This window comes from Pholcus phalangioides, unplaced genomic scaffold, assembly GCF_987345545.1.
Source record: "Pholcus phalangioides strain wild (caught in Gottingen) unplaced genomic scaffold, Ppha-v1.0 ptg000008l_1, whole genome shotgun sequence".
Classification (NCBI taxonomy): Eukaryota; Metazoa; Arthropoda; class Arachnida; order Araneae; family Pholcidae; genus Pholcus; species Pholcus phalangioides.
Genome location: NW_028301601.1, coordinates 16,207,036 through 16,227,381, shown reverse-complemented (window position 1 = coordinate 16,227,381; position 20,346 = coordinate 16,207,036). Strand labels below are relative to the sequence as shown.

At 33.7% G+C, this 20,346-nt stretch overlaps 1 protein-coding gene across 1 annotated transcript in view; it reads right to left on the bottom strand.

The window, feature by feature from the left end:
- Nucleotides 1-20,346, bottom strand: part of RhoGEF2 (Rho guanine nucleotide exchange factor 2) — a 118,275-nt gene continuing 97,929 nt past the window's right edge. The window contains exons 30-40 of the mRNA XM_089234273.1: nucleotides 17,162-17,340; nucleotides 15,558-15,804; nucleotides 11,080-11,167; nucleotides 9,050-9,199; nucleotides 8,544-8,881; nucleotides 8,156-8,265; nucleotides 6,789-6,849; nucleotides 5,706-5,783; nucleotides 4,401-4,552; nucleotides 2,086-2,317; nucleotides 1-1,110 (exon numbers count right to left, since the gene is read on the bottom strand). Of these exons, the coding sequence (XP_089090399.1) occupies nucleotides 749-1,110; nucleotides 2,086-2,317; nucleotides 4,401-4,552; nucleotides 5,706-5,783; nucleotides 6,789-6,849; nucleotides 8,156-8,265; nucleotides 8,544-8,881; nucleotides 9,050-9,199; nucleotides 11,080-11,167; nucleotides 15,558-15,804; nucleotides 17,162-17,340 (1,997 nt within the window). The 3' untranslated portion in view covers nucleotides 1-748. The remainder of the gene's footprint in view (nucleotides 1,111-2,085; nucleotides 2,318-4,400; nucleotides 4,553-5,705; nucleotides 5,784-6,788; nucleotides 6,850-8,155; nucleotides 8,266-8,543; nucleotides 8,882-9,049; nucleotides 9,200-11,079; nucleotides 11,168-15,557; nucleotides 15,805-17,161; nucleotides 17,341-20,346) is intronic.

Here is a 20,346-nt window from a genome sequence, read left to right as displayed (position 1 = left end):
AATATTTTATTTTTGTTTTTCTCTACAAAATACTCTTTCCATCTACCGCGGCGTTATAAAGATGCCTCGCACAAAAACACTAATAAGGCTATAAACAATTTTTCACTAATCAACAAACTGTTACTTATACGAGTTTTACGACGATAAATTTATACAATAAAAAGGACCCCTGAATACAGCTCATACTGCTAAAGCACCAGCGAGGATTCTTCGTCATTTAATCCCCTTTTTATTTTCTTAAATAGTATTCAGTATTTGAAAAAAGAAGCAGCATGGCGAGTATTAAAATATATAGTTTGTAATTATACACCGAGAGAAGGCAAAAAATGCTAGTTATCAGATGCCGGAACTTTTCAGAAAATAAACGCATCCATATCTCTCTGTCAATCACTATTCCAGTGAAAATAGCCAACCTTGTGTCTCTTTCCATTTCTGAATTTTAAATACAAAATTTACAAGTATTTTCGACCGAAATTCTTACCAGAACTAACCTTAACTGAATAACAAACTTACAAACGTCTTGGGAATGACAATGTAATTAACAGCAGCATGAACATATATTAATGGGTGCGTTAAAAAAAATGACTATGAAAAAAAAAACAAACAAGGCTCATTTAAATCTGAGGAAAATCTTTCAAAGCGTTGGTAAAATTTCATTTAGTGTATGTGGAAGAGCAAACTTTTTTTTTTTAAATTCCCTTTCACAAAAAAAATGATCACGAAAAAAGCAAAAAAAAAGATCCCTTTTTTAAAAATATATCGGATCAACAGAGTTACTGACACATTCCTGCTCACAGACAGAACTGGAAGATTCCGTTACCACATCACTGCACTTGCTTCCATTGTCCGTAATCTCCGCCGTGGTACATGCAGAGTCAGACACTTCCTTGGAATCACAGTCTACTTTGTTTTCAGGTTGCATTGATGATTCGCCTGGCAAGACAGACAGATCAGCAGGAGCTGAATCAACATTGTTTTCATTGGAGACTTCGCCTGATGGTAAGCCATTATGTGCATGATCTGGATCACCACCAGTGGCAGTAGAATCAGATGGGAATATCTCGATGGCCGAATTTTCTGGCGATGACTCCTCCACCACTCGATTTAATACTGAAAAAAGTGAGTAGAAATATAAGTATTACCATAAAGTTTCTGATACATCTGCATGATAGCAAGTTTGGACCTCAATAGCTACGTTTACATGTGGCAAGATCTCTAGTGCAAGGGTGGTTCATTTTCAAATATGGAATCTACTCAAATTTTTTTTCCCTTGTAGGGAAGAATAAAAATTGTGATCTATTTTTTGGAAATAGATGAAGGAGGGGGGGGGGGATTCATACTAAATTTCTCATAATTCTTGGGTACCATGGATGAATGGTTCATGAGGCAAGGAAGTCAATGATAATGACTTGTAAGCACAGCAACTAATAATTAATGATACACAATGCAAAAGAACCAGGATAACACTGATCTGCAATGCAAGGGAGCAAAGGGAAAAATGATGTGTAGGGCAAGGAAGCCAATGACAATGATTTGTAAGACAAAGGAGTTAAGGATAAATTTACTTATTTATTTATTTATGTGATATTGTTTGGCCAAGGAGTATACAAGAGAATGCGCTTGATGGAGACAGAGAGATATTGTTTTATATTTTTAAAAAATTCAACAATCATGGGTGAATTGACAACAGTGAAAAGGAGTTTGTTCTGGCCTATATATGTGGAAAGAAACTAAATGATATTAATGTCGAGGGAGCAAATGACAATGATTTGTAACACAAAGGAGCCAAGGATAAACATTATGCAAGGCAAGAGAGTCAAGGGTAAATGTTGTGTAAGGCAAAGGAGTCAATGGCAATGATCTCTATGACAAGGGAGCCAGTCATAGCAATCTGCAAGGCAAGGTAGCCAATCATAGTGATCTGTAAGGCAAGGTAGCCAATCATAGTGATCTGTAAGTCAAGGTAGCCAATCATAGTGATCTGTAAGGCAAAGAAGCCTCAGGCGTCAAAAGTTACATCTACTGACATAGGACCATTTACTACCAAAAAAAAAAAAAACACAACAACAACACAGTGAATAATACCTGAAGATAGCTGCTGTTGCTCCTCTATTACATCAGGCGTATCTTCCGACATTGATGATGTGATGGAGACAAAACTGTTTGGCCGTGATTGACTTGCACTAACATTACTTGGTGACCGGGAACGTAGGGAACAATGGCGGTGTGTCTCGTGCATCAAGTGAATCTGCTCTCGAACATTACTCAGCTCGTTTCTAAGTTGCCGTCTCTCATTTTCCGACTCAGTTATCATAGCCTGTGGGAGAAAAAAGGGAAAGATTGTTACATTACTGTTTACTGTTGGAAATTCATACATGGCAAGAGTAAGAAAATAATTAGACAGCACCTGAAGGAGCGATATGAGACATATATTATCTTCCTAGATGCCATTACATGAATTGCATCCTAGTGAATATGAAAAGCCATAAATGAGAATGCTATGATTTATTTCCCTTTATTACAAACCTGAATTATATCTATTCAACTACCAACAGACAAAAAGTGACTATGCTGGTGGATTATCGCACCCCCCCCCCCCCACTAGAAGAACTTGTGACAGTATTTCTTCAGCATGCAGAACATTGTTCATGCGGAAGAGGGTAAACTATTCTTTATGCAATACAGTGTATCCAATCATTAAAGTCACCCTATTCTAATTTGCCTGGTTTGGGGTCATTGGAACACAGGTTGTTGGAAAATCCAAGTTTTTACTGAGTAAGAGTGTCCATGAGCAGGGTATGAAAAAAATGATTATAGAAAAGAAAAATGATTATAGAAAAAAAAAATCGGATTAATTTGATTTAAATTAAGCCATCTCTTAATAAGTAAAACTTATTTTATTAATCATTTAGAATTCATACTTTCTCATCTAATTTCTCAAACTTAACTTTATTTATAAAGACAAACTAACCAACTCCAACAGGCAAGAAATATGAACACCAAAAATCTGTGTTTATGTAGGTTAACATGAGAGTTTCAGGAACTTGAATTAACTTCAAGGACAGATATTTCTCATGAAATGAAAAAAAACAAACAAAAAAAAACACTTATTCACAAGGGCTATCCCGTTTTTTGTATAGTAAATACCAGGTAGCAACTCAGTATCGCATATCATGCAGGATTCACTCTATGTACTACCGAAAGGCTCTTCAGCATGAAATAATTGAAAAGCATATTATATTGACTATACTGTTTTTGTGCACATGCATTGGTTGATGCATTTATTATGATGTTTCCAACTTGAATATGTCACTTGAAAATTTTAATTTTCCTCCCTCCCCATCTCTCTCACACACATCTATTATCATTTTAAATCAACAATTAGGACATAGAATTCAGAGATTTATACAAAAAATAATTTTCCTAATTTTTTATCAGGGGAAACTATTGCCCCCATAGTTGACACATCTATGACACGTTGATTACATACAACAATAAACATACTGGGATAAATTGAGAAGCTATCCATACTTAGATAAGACAACCATAATAATTTTTTTTACGGGCAATGTGTATTATATAGTATTAATTATGTCTTTTGTTTTGTGATATATGCTCTTATTTAGGGTTGCTGCAGTTTAGTTATATGTGACATTCATATTTTTTATGGGCATCTTCTTTCAGTCATCTCAGCGAGCAATTTGTGAAAATACTTAGTGCAGCTATATCTAAGTGTGATTTCCTTTATTTCTCTGAATTTTTTTTCACATAAGCAAATGTAGGACGGAACAGCTACAGTTCTGCATGTATCTAAGGATAAGGCTCAAGTATGTATTTACTAGATCTCTTCCATATTGTTTAAATAAAGAAATCTATAATTTTAACTATATTACAATATTATGTTATTACTAGGTTATTTTTACTTGAGCAAAACTGAAGTTAAATGAAGAAAAATGTAGTTTAAATTTCCCAATTTAAATCAATGATTTTTTTTGTTCTAAATCGGCAGTCTGTCCATGAAAAGTGAATTAAATTTTTATGCACCATTTTGTGAAATTTCAGATATTTGACATCCTTACAGCACTTCAGAGATATCTTTGGTACACTTAACAATGTAATGCGTTTTTCTAAACAATGGAATGAATCAAAGAGATGCTATCATTTCGAGTGGGGAAAGTTTACTTTGAGAGAATACAAAATTTCTTGGTACCTCTTGAAAACAATGAAATTTGTTGGTCGAAGTACTTTTGTGTTTAGAATGTGTGTGCGCTCAGGGTATCAGCAGAACAAAACTTTTCACCAATTTTGTGTCATCAAAAGTCAGCATCAAAATAATAACAATAAATGAAATAAAATAGAATATTTTTCATCAAATTATTTAAGTCGGAGCATTTCCATACCAGAAGGTGAGTGAGCTTTTTGTTCAGAGAGGTCGAACTCGTCAGTAATTTATCTGCACAGACGAGTGGAACCTTCGGAACTCTTCTAAATGCACTTGGACTATGGTTTGAAAAACCATCTACAGCTATGGAATCACCATATTCACTCACATCTAAGAGAAAAAGAGTGAAAAATATTACAGATAAACAGAGTGAAAAAATAAACAGATAAAATATTACAGATGAGTCAAACAAATTATTACTAAGATTATTATTATTACCAGATTATTACTAAGTCAAAGAGAGCTGTGAAAATATTCCCAATTCAATTAAAATTGGTGTTTCAGCACAATTATGATTGTAATAAAGAAAAAAAAAATTTGTCCCTACTTTCTAAAGCAAGATCATAACACGTCAGACAAATTACAGGCATGAAGCATCTGAATGCATGCTATAACAATGAGAGTGAAAAGAGAGGCTGCACTGCACTCCCAAAATATTCCAGCTTAACTATTTCCAATAATTAAGGAAACTGAGGTCTAGATATTATGCAAAGAGCACTCATATTACATCCTGTGAGGTTAAAGTTGTAAGGTTTAAAATGATCACATTTAAACAAGGTACACACAATTTTAATAACTTCTATCAGTTTTCCCATACCAGGGTTCCCAGTAAGATTTGCTTAACCCCTCGGGGTAAAAGGCTTATATCCCTCTTGGGACAGAGCCTGGATCACGACTGGTCTTACAGTAAGATTTGCTTGATCATTTTCTCTGATTAAAGCTCAAAAATTTCCTTTATCGAAAGGGCATATGCTATATCAGCCTTTTACCAAGGACTGAAACATTGACAAACACAATAACATTCTACCTCAAGAAAGAAATACAACTTAAAACTCTAAATCTTAATTTTCCAAGCATATAAAAGTTTGTTTCTCCCCCTTTTCTGATTTCCCCCGACTATTATCAAATGTTTGAATATTTCTGACTTTGCAGGTAGCTAGGAGTCCAGCAAACACCAACTAATGTAAATATAGATTTAAGAATGACATCTTAATTTACACAGAACATATAATCACAAGATTTTTTTCATCAATTACAATACTTTTATGCACACATTACAATACCTTTATGCACACATTGTTTGTAATAAGAAATATCTCAGAATTTTCTGAACATAGGTGCATCATACGTCAAATCACATTTAAAAGTGACTTCCAGACAACTTGATAAAACTGGCAGAAAAATATGAAAGTAACATTATAACTACGCTTGTCAGTGTGAAGAAATCAAATTTTAAACAAGGTGCACAGAATAAAATTTGAACCTTCATTATTGTGGACACTGCTGGCTTCCTCTGCAGTAGCATTCAGGCATTCATTCAAGAGGACAGATAATTGATTCGCTGCAAAAAAACGAAACTATTTTAGATGTCATTCATAAATTCTATAAGTTGAAAGTTTTCAGTTTTTTTCTCTGATGAAGACTAAATAATTATAATTATCACACTTATTAGGATCAGAAAGTCTGATTTTTATACTATCCAGATTAAAAATAAAAAATGCCAAAATAGCAAAATGAACTTGCTCGATCTTAAGGAATTTCAGCAGTACCCAAAATTGCTGTGGCACACTGGTTGGAAGTTACATCAAAATCTTTCCATGATCAATATAATTTAATTCCAGAAATATCTTATGGAACACCTGATTAGATCTCTACATGGTTTGGGTGTGTTTTTGGTTTATAACCCATTATTAAACACCATTTTTAATTATGCATCAGTAACTTAAAAATTTCAATGATAATTTTTCAATCATTTATAAGAAAACTTGCATTTTCAATTGCACTTTAAAAAAAAAAAATAAAGACTAGTGTTTTTTGGTAATACTTGTCTTGTACCCAATAAAACAATATTTAATGCATTTGCATGCAAATTTGCACTCTGACTTACACACATATTGTCAGTCTCACTTCCAGATATTACTGTACAAATAAATATAAAGGCCACAACAGTCAAACTGCCCGATGAGCTGGCAAAAAAAAAAGATGCCCACAAAAAAGTGAGTACTTGAAAAATCGGTGAAAATTCTAGTTAACCCTTCATTTGCTGACGGTACTTTAAAGTACCAAGTTAGATTATTTGTTACGCACTAACTTTATGAAAAACAGTATTTCTCTTAGTTTTTATATCTTTAATTATGACCTCCCAAATAATTTACATAATAATTATTTATTATCATCACTTAATCTATATTTTTATTTGTATTTATTATCATTTTATTCCTATTCTATTTTTCATAATCTGGTGGATAAATGATTAAAGGACTTTGTAGGAACAAACTACTTGAAAAAATAAATAAATAAATAAAAAAGAGATAATAGATAATTTGACAAAGTGTGAAATAAATACCTTGATAAACAGCTGAGGCAATCAGCTCCTGCGCATTTTTTCCGTCGACATCTTCATTAAACTGAGAAGAAAACAAAAATACAAGGGAAAATGTATCATAAGGTCATAAAACAAATATTACAACCACTCTCAGATTTACACTAATCAATTAATCAATTATAGCTTATATTTATGTAACAAAGAATAAAACTGAAATTTTTCTTGACTTCCTCAGGGGAAGTCCCAACTCAAATCTTGTTTTCAAATCTCATGCAACAGGTCGTTCACTTAATGCTTGTAATTGTCAATCTTTAGGAGAGGTCTTCTTGTGGAAATATCTCGGTATCTACATTGATTCTAATTTGAAATAGAAATCTCACGTTGAATTTCTCATGAAAAAAACTCAGATTTTTCTTGTATAAGTTTTATCGTTTGCGAAGAATTGTTCATCACACTTTCTTGTGCTGCTTCTTATGCCTGGGTTCATTCATCATTGCAATATGGTGTGCTTACATGGGGCTGCGATTATAAGACTAACTTATTACCAATTATAACTATTCAATTCAAATTTCTCAAGTTTTTAGGGTACTCGATTTCAAATGACATTTCTTATAATATATCCTAAACCTACGACAGCTTGTCTTCTATAAAGCAATTATTTTTCTGCACAAAAACAAATATTTGCCCACCCAAAATGACTGTTTCCTCGAGACGACCTCATATGGTCTTAGAAATTCCCTTACATATAAAAAATTTTTTTGCAAATACTTTTTTTACATTGCTCTTAAAATTTATAACATTTTACCTATAGGATTGCAAAATATAACACTTTCCTGCTTTTAAACGACGACTTCAACAATACCTTGCTAGCATACTAAATATTAAAACTTATTTTAATACTCAGACATAAATTTATACATTTTGATTGTGTTTCATCGAAGCGATTTGCTTATTTTTTTTTACAAATAAATCCCTGTCTGGCACCTCTATTTTATATACTCAGCGCATGTATTTTCTTGATTTGTCGTTCACATATATGTATATTTTTTTCATACGTCTTTTTTATTTATTATTTTTATTTTTGCGCATTTAACATAGCAATACTAATTTCACTAGTGACTTTTAGTTTTAGCTTCATTGCATGTTGTCAGTACCGGTAACCAAGTTACCCCTTGTCAACTCATGTAACTAACTCAGTGTATCAAAAATTACTTCAGTCTGTAATGCGTTGTGCATATGTGCGTATATTTTTTTTCCTTTTTTTTTTCTCATCTTGTATAAATGAAAGTGAATAAATTTCTTTTTGGGGAAAAAAAATTTCAAACAAACAATATTTCGATACCTATGTATAGTTTTGTGAATACTAAAAAAAATCGTATCGTGCTTACCTCTATTGAAGAAATCACCTCTTCAGCTGGGACCTGTAGAATATCACTAACCAACTTTTCTTTCTCTTGCATTGCTATGGAAATTTCCTGGTCCTTCCGTCTTAACCTCTCTAATACATACAGAAAGTAGTTTTTTTAGTATTTTTCTATTAAAATGAGAATATATCAAACAAGCATAATTTCTGACGCAAGCATCAAAATTCATATACAAAACTTTTTATATCATAATAAAGCAATGAATAAAAATCTCTCAATTTCACAAGTTCATCAATCTATGAAACTCAAATACACCCTAATTCTCAGCCTGGTCTTACAGTTTATATTTCAGTAAACTTCTTTACAAGAATTAAAATATATACTGCAGCAAAATAAAACTTCCTCTACTCACCAATGGGAGTCAAAACAGGCTCAGCCGTCTGAAGCACAGCACCCTGGCTGACAATGACTTCACAGGGTTCTATGAGCTGAGGACCATCAGCGATTTTTAAGATTTCTACCCGTTGCAGACGTTTTTGAGTTCTATTTTGTAACTCCGCATTGCTTGTGCTGTCATCTGGACTGGTAGGGGAAAGTGTGGATTCCGAAGAAATGTTATCACCACATATCACAGCATTAGAAGCTTCTACTGAGTCCGCAGAGGGTTGTGAAGAAAGTCTGGTAGAAGTGACGCTGTCCATGCTCTCCGTGGAAAGCTTCTTCTCCTTCATATCTTCTTTGCTCTGAGCTCTGTCACGAGAGGAAAAAACAAGTGTCTTTTCAATATAAAGAAATAGAATTGAAACATAAAATGAACCTTGAATGCTTATAAAGCCTAAAAATATGTTTATGACTCATCTAAATTCAATGAAATACATTAAAAGAAGAGAAAATAATACTATCTGAAAATTTACTCACTCTTTGTTCAAATTCACAGACTCATCTGTGTGGCTCTCTTCAGCATTACCTGGATGTTCAGGTTCTCCCACATTGAATAGTTCTGGCTGCCTAACAGGACCTAAACGAGTATTGCTGATTTCGACTGCTTCAGTCAGATATCTACACCACCTGTAATGATTTATTTCAATTACATACTGGTCTATTGAAATTAGGTTATGGTCAAAATCAGTTTGGATTAGTGGGGTTTTGCTTTATACAGTCAAACTTAGTTAATTCAAAGTCACAAGATAAAAGTTTAAAGCATACGAAATTTGAATTATCTAATTAAATTACCCAGATCCATTTTGAGTGTAACATAATCATCAGCATTCACATATGAAAATATAAATAAATAAATATACATATATTAATAATAATAATAACATGATCTTCACGTATTCCCAAGGGATCAGCATGATCCGTCCAGGGAATTTGTTAGTGTTAGGTCAGTAGACATCCATGCCCAAACCGGGATTCGAACCCAGACCTGCACAGTGAGAAGCTAGTTCCCTAACCACTCGACTGCCAGGCGGCGATTTATTTATCAATTATTAAAATTTTATCATCAGTTGCACAACTGTTTCCCAAATTTTAATAATTTTTAATTATATTAATTTATCTTAGCTGCTACATATTCCACTGTTCTGGAATCAGCATCACTGCAGAGTTTCTTGACTATGTTCAAAGCCTGATTAAAGGAAACAGTTCATAATCATTCGTTTTAAAACTGTTGCCCAAATTTTGTTTGACATTCTTATTCTACCAAGGAAATATACTTTCATTAACATAGTACAATCTGAACTGTTAGATACTTTGAATAATCTTAATGACAACAGAAAGATTCAGACTTTGAATGGTACCCCTTGATCCATCGGTTGAAAAACATGAGCGGTATTAGTGATACACATTCACTACGAACTCCAGCTGAACATGTTGTTAAAATGGGCATTAAAATATCAAAAAAAAAAAAAAAAAAAAAAAAATATATATATATATATATATATATATATATATATATAGAGAAAAACAGAATATTCAAATTTTCATTTTCTTCAAAGATTTATGACGAGGAAGGGGAGTTTGTAAAAGTTGAATTATCCAAAATTTGAATTAACCAAGTTCATATATAACCAAGTAACATATAAAACTGATATTTATTTATGAGTAGAGGTATTCTACAAAAGGCAACTAAGAAGGTCTCAAAGCAGAATGTGCTGCAAGCTGTGACATATGTTGCAGAACAATTAGTGCTGCTACAGAACACTTTAAGAAAAGTGTAGAAAACACTATTATGGGAACTATTATTTTATCAGTGAACATTTCTGGTAAGCTGAGGGCTCAATGCAAAACAGGGATTCAGGGATAAATTGATGATTTATTCTTAAACTCAAGGCAATAGAAATATTCTTTGTAAACCATTCATTGTGAAAATAATCTAGACTTTACTGAATCTATTGTTTCTGGAGCCGAAAGCTACTCCCATAGCCATCAGAACCAGGGATTGCAGGAGATAATTAAGGGTATTCAAGGCTAATCTTCCTACACATCATCAGTACATAAACAAATGCTAGTTCCATGTCGTTGAATCCGTTGCAAACATGTGAGCCCTTACCCCCAATATTTTCTGCATGTCAGAGCCTCTGACTACCCCACATAATAATCAAAGTTTGTCACAGTGACCCATTCCCCCCCCCCCACATTTTTTTTAATTTTTTAGATTATACAAACAGATTTCTACTTTTTAAAGTTGTCTCTGTTTCAGTGATTTTCAAGTCATAATTAAAAACAATTTCTGCACTGTAGAAGCTTCTGCAATTTCTGCACTGCAGCACTTACCTTTTGTGGTAAAAGCATGAAGCAGCTTTTACCATTGCCATGTGTAGTTTTCATATGGATTATAACTGCAATGTTCCTTCTTGTTTATATACCAGAAGGAAATATGCCCTCCATCTGAGAAAGGAGTGTGCCATTCAATTTTAAAATTACTCGTATAAAGAAATTACACTCACGTTTTCTTTTCAGATGTTGTTGCAGCAGCGAATTCATACATTCCACATTCTGAAGGTGAAGGGGAAACTAAAATGATGCTCTTCTTATCTGAAATATCATAAAATCAATTGTTAAGAGCTGATGGCATAAACAATATAACTGAAAGGGCACATAATGTGAGGGCATTTATGTAAAGAAAAAATATTCACATGGTCCGATATTACAGTGAAAAATCTTGGACAAAGCGAAGACAATATATTTCCAACACAAATATCACAAAAAGGTTGAAGACAAACAAAGATATAACTAATTTAAGTTATTAATCTTACGAGAGAAAAAGAAAGTCGAAACAGTTCATCAACAATTAGGATCCAATCCTAATAAAAAACAATGAGTCAGCAAAACAATCATTAACATGTTGCCACTAAAAATGACAATTAGTAAGAACACCAAAACAATGATTCATCAGAAACTAGAAAATAGCACAATGAAAGAAAAAGCCCTAAAATTAAACAGTGTGAATGTATCAACACATTTGATGTCTTTTGTCCGTGTACAGAGTGGGAGATGGATAACATTTTTTAAACCATACCCCGTAGTTTTTTTCGTATGCAGAACAACGTGTCCTATATGCTGACAACAGAACACATTTGTAAGTAAAATATGGAAAAATGCAGGATTTTGCAATTGTCAACACAGAAAAATATGGATATTCACATTTGAAGAAAAAAAACCTAATTGTTTGCAAAACTGCTTATCATTTCTGAAATACACCATGACCAGAAGAAAAAAGAACAGAAAAAAATTCTACTACATATCTATAGTGAAATAAGTTTATTTTAATAAGAGGGGAAAAAACCAATATGACCAATGTATAAGAAAAATATTAAACCCGTCAGTCATGTCACGATTATCATGATGTGATTCATGCATATCTTCATCCATGATTTCAGTAAAGATTAACAATTGATTTCATTGAAAAGTAAGCCTCATTGGAAAAAATTGGGCATTTTTATAAACAAAGTAGGGACAGCCAAACATATGGGCGATATGATCAATCAACCGAAACTGTAATGATTGTACACCTTTGTTATTGTAGACCTTGATAGGATTGCTAGAAACCTCAAAGCAGAATGTATCAAAATCTGTGACATGTCCCAGAACCAACCTTAGGAAAACTTTTTGAAAAGAAAGTATTCTCTACACAGAAAAGAGTTCCTCTTTCTATCACGGGAATTTTTACCACAGAACATTTTCTGTAAATTGAGTACCTGTTACAGAACAATGCAAAACATTCTGTTCTGGGACCAAGGTGTCTTTTTGATACGATACAAAAATGTAAAAGATTGAAACCCCTCCTAATGGTCAATCTGCAGATACTATCCCCTGTAATTGATGGCCAAATAATAATAGCTTCACTTTTAAAAGCTTAAGTACAAACCTCTTCCTTTTTATAAAAAATTCTTTCATACAAATACAATGCCACTACAAGCAAAATGTCTAATAAGCTGGCAAATAAAGAAGAAAAATATGCCAATAACAAATATGGAAGCCATATATTTCTAAGACACAGCAACCCAACTAATGGTGCAATTATAAAAGCTAAAAATACATGTTACAATATAATACAATGCCCATAAAAAATATTTGTTTGCCTTATCTAGGTAAGGATAGCTTCTCGATTTACCAATATATTTATCTATATTTCTTTTTAAACATGTCAACTGTGCTAGAGTCCACCACTCCCAGGGGTAAGCTATTCCATTTATTCACAACCCTATTAGAGCAAAATTCAATGTGACACCACAACATAGAATTGTACCTTACCAATCGATACTAGTGTTCCCCTGTTGAAGCAGTCAATTGACGGTGCATTAATAACTCAAGGTACATTCTATCCATCCCGTTGAAAATTTTAAACACTTCTATCATATACCTCAGACACCTGCGTTCTTCCAATATAAACATATTTACGAAATCAAGTCTCTCTTCATAGCTCAAGCCTTGTGTGCCAACAAGAGCACGCATGGCTCTTCTCCGTACCCCTCAACCAAGTCCCTGTCCCTCTGTACGTGTGGTTTCCAAAACCTTAAAGCATACTTCAGTGCAGGACGAACTAAGCCCTGAAAAAGCAGAAGAATCACTTTAGGTGAACACAAAGACACTTTATCAAGAATGAAACCGAGCATTCTGTTTGTTTTTTTGACAACTTTTTTTTCTGCTGAACTGTGTTCTGAAAACTTAAGATGCTTATCAATAAGAATACCTAGATCGGTGATTGTAGTTGCATCCGGAATAACAACACCATTGAACTCATAAGTAAAACGTGAGTTGTTGGAAACAAAATGAGCGACCATAAACTTGTCGCTGTGGTGGTCGAGTGGTTATAGTGCCGGACTCGTGATGCGAGGATCCGGGTTCGAACCCCACAGTGGTGGTCGGCTGAAGTTGGTTTTCTGTGGTTCCCAACTTCAAGGCGCAAATGCGAGCCGATCTCCCCGTTAAAAAGTCTCGCCACAGAGAGCAACAGTCCTACAACGGTAAATCATTCAACCATAACACTTCACTCATAGTTAGTAAAACTGGGGGCAGATGACAGCACTACACATAACAAGCATTACACAGAAACAAACTATACGTCAGGTTGACTACACGTACACGCACATTCCCGCATTTACTGATTCGTTGGGGGGTGCCGCGGGGGGGGGGGGGGGGGGTGCATGTGGGGTGTAGCAGTAGTAGGTAGGGGCTCGGGGATCCATGATGTTCTTAAGTCAGCCACCTCGTTGGGCGGTTTGCCTGTTGTGGCGTTGTATTTGTATTTGTATTTGTATTTGTCAATGCTAAATATCATGCTCCATTCATTTGCTCATGCTGTAATCGCAAGTTTGTCTGAAGCAACTTCCTGTCGCTTTGATTCTGACTACCCCCCATTAGCTTCGCATCATCCATGGGCGGAGATATGGGGGGGGGCAGCATTGAAGGTGAAGTCGACGACAGATCTAATGCATGTATGTATAGTTGAATCGACGTCATCATCGCAATAATGACCCTGACCATCATCATCACAATAATCGACCCCCCAGCAATAATGACCATGCCCCCCCCCCCCCAGACTTCGAAGTCTATCTCCACCTATGACATCATCACCAATTTGCTAACAATCTCATCAATACCATTGTCAAGTTTATCAATTAAAAGTGAAAAAAGAATGGGGGCCAAGTACACTTGAGGAACTCTACTTGTGACACCTGTCCAATCAGAGAATTTTCCATTCACCATAACCAGCCATGACCTATCTATCTTTTAACAATGTTCCAATCCAATTCAGCAAGTTGTCCCCATTCCCAATCTCGCGCAAATGCTTCATGAGTTCACCATGTTGGACCCGATCAAATGCCTTCTGGAAATCAAGATAAAAAACATCAACATTTTTGTTCTTACCCAAACCTTTAGTGACGTGATAATAGAAGCAAAGGAGGTTGGTAACACATGAGTCCCTCTTCCTGAACACATGCTAATTTTCAGACACTATATTATTCTCGTCCATTCACTTCACCAATTACCTTTTGATATTAATTTCCAAAATTCTCAAGAGGGAGCAAATCAAGCCCACTGAATAATAATTACAAACTGCTTCTCTACTTCCCTTTTTAAATATCAGAACCCTGTTAACAAGCTTCCAGTCCTTTGACATGATACCCTCAGCAACACTACTCCTGTAATTGGCCCCAAAAATTCATTAACACATTCCCTATGGACCCTACGATAAATATCATCTGGTCCTGGTGCTTTGATTGCACATATATTTTTTACAAGATTTAGTAACTCCTCATCTTCTGCTTGAATATCGTTGAGGATATTATTGCCCTATGCAACACCCCTTACATTGAATATTGTTATTTCTATTGAAAACTGATGTGAAAAAGTCATTGAACACACTACACATATATGTTTGCATTACTCCCTACTCTAGAGCCTTCTAATTAAAGGGGCCAACTGGTCCTTAACATCCACTATTGACATACCTGTAAAAATGATTTTTGGTCAGTGCCAATGTTATTTGCCAACCTAGAACCAACTTCCTTTTTACCATCCTTTATATGGTTTTCTTCATTACCCTTGTTTTATCAGTAAATGATGACAGGTCACCTCGTCCACTTTCATACTCTTTGAATGCTCTTTCCTTTTCAAGATAAAGGTTATGCACGCTACATGTGAAACAGAAGGGGTGTGATGTACAAACACATTTTTTACAAATATAGGGTATGACGTCATGCAAAACAGAGGACAGCTTCCTAAATTCTTCCCATTGACTTACCAGCCCAACTACATGCAAAAGTAGAGTGTGTCCCATCAGTGCTTGCAAAAAAGAGGGGGGATTCGTTGTACTCATATACAATTTTTTCTTTCACATATACCTTCAGAACTTGAATGAAAATAAATACACACTACAGCTATACAAAGAAAATATATTGTTCCATCAATGAATACAAACCTGCAGCATTATTACGAATAAGCAAGTTCTGTAGACGAATGATAGGTGAATGCATGATTTTTGTGTCATCTCGGCTAGTGGTGAGGTTTTTACTGTGAAATTTCAGCATGTACTTTTCATCTTGCTTCTGTAACAAGAGCAGGGCATCTTCCAACAGCAAAACATGGACATCTATAGTCTTTTGCTTCCCCAGACGCCACGTCAGAGGTCCCTCATGAACAAGTCTGTGTTTTGTCACATCCAAGTTCTGTAAAATAAAATAATACACAGGTGAAACAGAATACAGAATAACTTTTTTTTTCTGCAGAAAAATTCTGAGCTGATAAAACTACTCCAAAAAGCAGTACATAAATCAATAAAAGTTGAACAAGAGTACATCATAGGCTTAAAAATATTATATATCATTTGACCCCACAGTTTTGAATAAATTTCTTGAGCAAAATTTTTCAAAACATTTATTTTTATTTGTGTAAATAAGAAGCAATTATGTAGCTATACAATTAAACTTTAAAAAAAAAACACTGCAAGTGTATATTATCCACTGAAAAATCATAAAAGATAAGAAAAAGGTTTTATGACTTAAATCCGCGAACTCTGGCCAAATAAGTATTAGAAAAAATTTACACGACAAAAACATTCAACTGCAGTGGAACTTCAATTATGTGATCCTTGTTTATCCAGATCTTCGTTATTCAATATGGTGAATAGTGGTAATTTTTTCCTTGGTGGTGAGGAAATTATTTAAGGAAAAAGTCACCAACAAATACTGAAATTTTTCTACTAACAAAAATAAAGATGCTAACGAAAGAGAAGAAACTCCAGTGAATGACCTCCTTTTCCTAACCAGAACATGGCCCACCTCTGTCCTAACAAAGAGATATAAGCAGGTGGCCAATCAGTGAGTAACCAACAATAATACATTTGAGTGATTCTTCAAAAAATATAGCTTGGTTGGAGTAGCAAAAACAGAATTGTGATTAATCAGAAATAATAATTGGAAAAAAAATCACAATGCAAATCAAAGGACCGTCAAATTGTGTAAAATTTTGATGTAAACAGTAGACTCTCACTAATCCTGTACATATTAGAAGAGGGTGCACCGGATTACAGAAATTACTGGAAGCTGAAAAAGCCCTTTTTTTAATAATATAAATTTTTGTGCAAAGGCATGTAGTAATGTTTTCCTCTTCTTTGGGATAAAAAAAAAAAACTTGCCTAAAAACGCTGGACTATTGAGAGTCTACTGTATTTGAATATAGATTATACACATTAAAATTCATGGACATTATTTGGAAATTCTTATTTATCAATGTAGGCTTGTACTAATCATGTTGAAAAATCAAGCTTACATTGTATTTCAAATTAAATATCATTCATTAGTTGAAAGTAAACTTTGTTTCTCTTAAAATAGTATATTATGGCATTTAAGCTACAAACTGATTCAAGTTATTGAACTTCTGAATGATTTATATAATAATACTCCCTTTTTTTTATTCTAATAAAAATCCACAAACAGGAGAAAAATGAACACAAATTGTGAACATAATATTAATGGAGTATAAAAGCATGAAATATAAAAAAATATACTCAAAATTCAAACTTGCCTTAAAACTATGAACAATCGGATGCTCTACTTTCTCAAAAGCACTCTTATCCAGTTTCTTATGAATATCAGAGAGCCTGTGAAGATTCACAGCTTCTTTCACAGCAGAGTCAACAAAGTAGTTTATCTCTCGACTGCACTCCACAGCTTTCTGGACATCATTCAACTCATCAGTATTGGCTAGGACAGGAAATTAAGGAGCGATAATCACATTTTACAACAAAATAGTTGAACATAAATAAAACCTTACAAAGAATAAGCAACTTCATAGTTATTAAAAAAAGATTTACCAAGACACAAAAATATATTAAAATTATGGGAGAAGAATGCAGTCGAACTAGTTTAATATGAGATCATGGCCAACACAAGCTAATAAATTAGACTAGACTAACACACTTCTTAAATTATAGAGGGTGTATTTAAACTGTTTAGAAAAAATTGAAAGGGTGATAGTAATCATCAAGATGAATGATATTTACTAAAGAACCTATGGTCGCAATCACCTCAGAGTCAGAAATGCTTAAAACAAATTGTTCAACTGAACTCTTTGAAGTTCAAAACAGCCGAAGAAGGGAGTATGGGTATGATTTGGATTTATGAAGGGCGAGGAAGAAAATGGAAGATCTCATCAGAGGCAGAAACCTGCAAAAAAAAAAGGTTTAAGTTATATAGAAGGGTGAGAAGAAAAAGAGTAAAAATGAGAAAAAAATAGTACTTTTAACTACTTGGATGAGCCTGCTTTGAAGAAAAAAAACCCAGCTGTGAAAGAGTTGTAGCTCTATAGTTCACATCCGCAAATAAAAGACTGGTGTACCCACTTGTGGACTCCTGGTGTCTGGTCTTGTTCACAACAAAAAGACTTGTGACAAGATCTTCTGCAGAGTCTACAAGTTGTCCTGTATAATGGCTTCATGTGCTCTCACAAGTAAGAAGTGCAGTGTATTTAGGTCTGGTGAGCTTAGAAGACACACAGCAGGCCCACCACGTCCAATAAAGTCAGGGATGTCTGGCATTCACGACATGTTCGACAGTGGTGCTAAAGCATGCTAAACATTGATGGTTATGATCTGGAGAAGTGCTGCTTCTTCATTAAAGCAGAAATCATGCCAAAAGTGAGGACATCTGACTTTGTTATTCCATAACAACGCTTGTTGGATGTTTTTCTAAGTTTTGCTTTTCTGACATACTGAGTAGATTGTGACCATAGGTTCCGTCATAAACATTGTTTGCTTTGATAGGTTCAAGGTTCATAGTTCAATGTTCTATTTTTTTTCTAAACAGTTTACAAACACCCTATATTTATTTATTTCCTTTATTTAAGATTTTTAAACACAGTTAAAAAACATTTAGGGGCTAAGCAAGCTTGTGAGCCCACAAAACAATATCTGATACCTATCTGTCCGCATAAATAATGAGAGAAAAAAAGAAAGAAAAAAAACACACATACATATAACACCCAGAAATAAGTGGCAACAGGAATGGAATTGATAAACAAAACATTTTGGCATTTAGCAGCGTATGCAAGATAAAAGAAGATTACATTACAATATCAAACAGATAATTTAAATCTTCTTGAGTTAACAACCAAGATTTTAAATTGATAAAAAAAGATGTGCATGAAGATTGTTCTTTTATTAACTGAGGAAGTAAATTAAATATTTTGGGAGCTAAATAAAGGAAAAATTTTTGGAAACGAGTTTTATTGGGCCTTGGTACCTGTATAGTATGACGTCTAAATTGCATTCCAGACTTATGTAATTTCAGATTGAGATGGCCACTTCTTTTATAAAACATTTTTAAACTTTTATAAACGTACAGATGTTGCAGAGGGAGTATCTTTAATTGATTGAAAAGTGGAAATGTATGTGCGAGTCTATTTTTACTCAGAATGATACGGATGAAAGACTTCTGTGTGACAAAAAGTGAAGAAAGATTGCTGAAGTATGTTCCCCCCCCCCCCCCAACATGTAATGCCGTAACTCAATATAGATTCTACTAACGCAAAATAAAGAAGTTTTAAAATGGATTGGGAACATTTATTCCTGATCAAATAAAATTTCCTAATGTTCCGATTTAATTCTACACTCAAATAATTAATATGTGTTTTCCAGGATAGTTTTGAATCTAAAAAAATCCCTAAATATTTAAAGGTGTCTATTCTATTTACAACTGTGCACATACAATCCGAGATACAGCCATCTGTCACACTATGATATTTTAGGACACCAAAATCATCGAAAGTACCAGAACCAAATAACATATATTTAGTTTTATCTGTATTTAATTTTAAATTATTATTTCTAAACCAGATATTTATTGAGTTAAGATCATTTTGCATGTTATTCCTCAAGTTGATTGAAGAGCTTTCAGAGTAGCAAAGAGCTAAATCATCAGCAAAAGCAGTGATTTTTCCTTTCAAATTAAAGTTACACAGGTCATTTATATATATTAGGAATAAAATAGGTCCAAGTACTGATCCTTGAGGTACACCAGATGTAATTTGTCTTTTAGAACTCAAAACGGAATTTACTTTCACACTTTGAACTCTGTTAGTAAGACATGTTTTGAAAAATTTAAGTGGCAAACCCCGAATTCCTGCATATTTTAGTTTGGTTAGAAGAATACTGTGATTCACGGTATCAAAAGCTTTGCTGATATCTAAAAATAATGATGCAACTTTACAATTATTGTTATCTGCTATACACACATTCAGGGTTGGTAAAAAAACCAAAAAACCGGGTTTTTTTGGTTTACACCAGGTTTTTTTGGTTTAAACCGGTTTTTTTGTTTTAAATAGTATTAACATTAAAAACAATGAAATTTCTGAAAAATCATTCAAACTTCTAATAATTAACTGAAATAAAATGGTTATTAATGTAATTAGCACTATTCCCATACTAATTAATCAAAAAATATTTCTTACATTTTAACAAAAACCAACTTTTGCAATTTAATTATTTTTTGCTTAACTCAATGGATTACTGTGTGTTTGAAAATTATTTTAATGTTATTATTAATCATATAATATATAAAGGTTTTTCTCCAGTTACTTTCAGTATACTTAATTAGGAAGCTATTTTGCAAAAAGTAAAAAATTAGGTGAATATAATGTCTTTAATGAAGCATAAATAATTCAGATTAATTAGCAATGATTTACGATATACAAGGCGATTATAACTAAGGTTC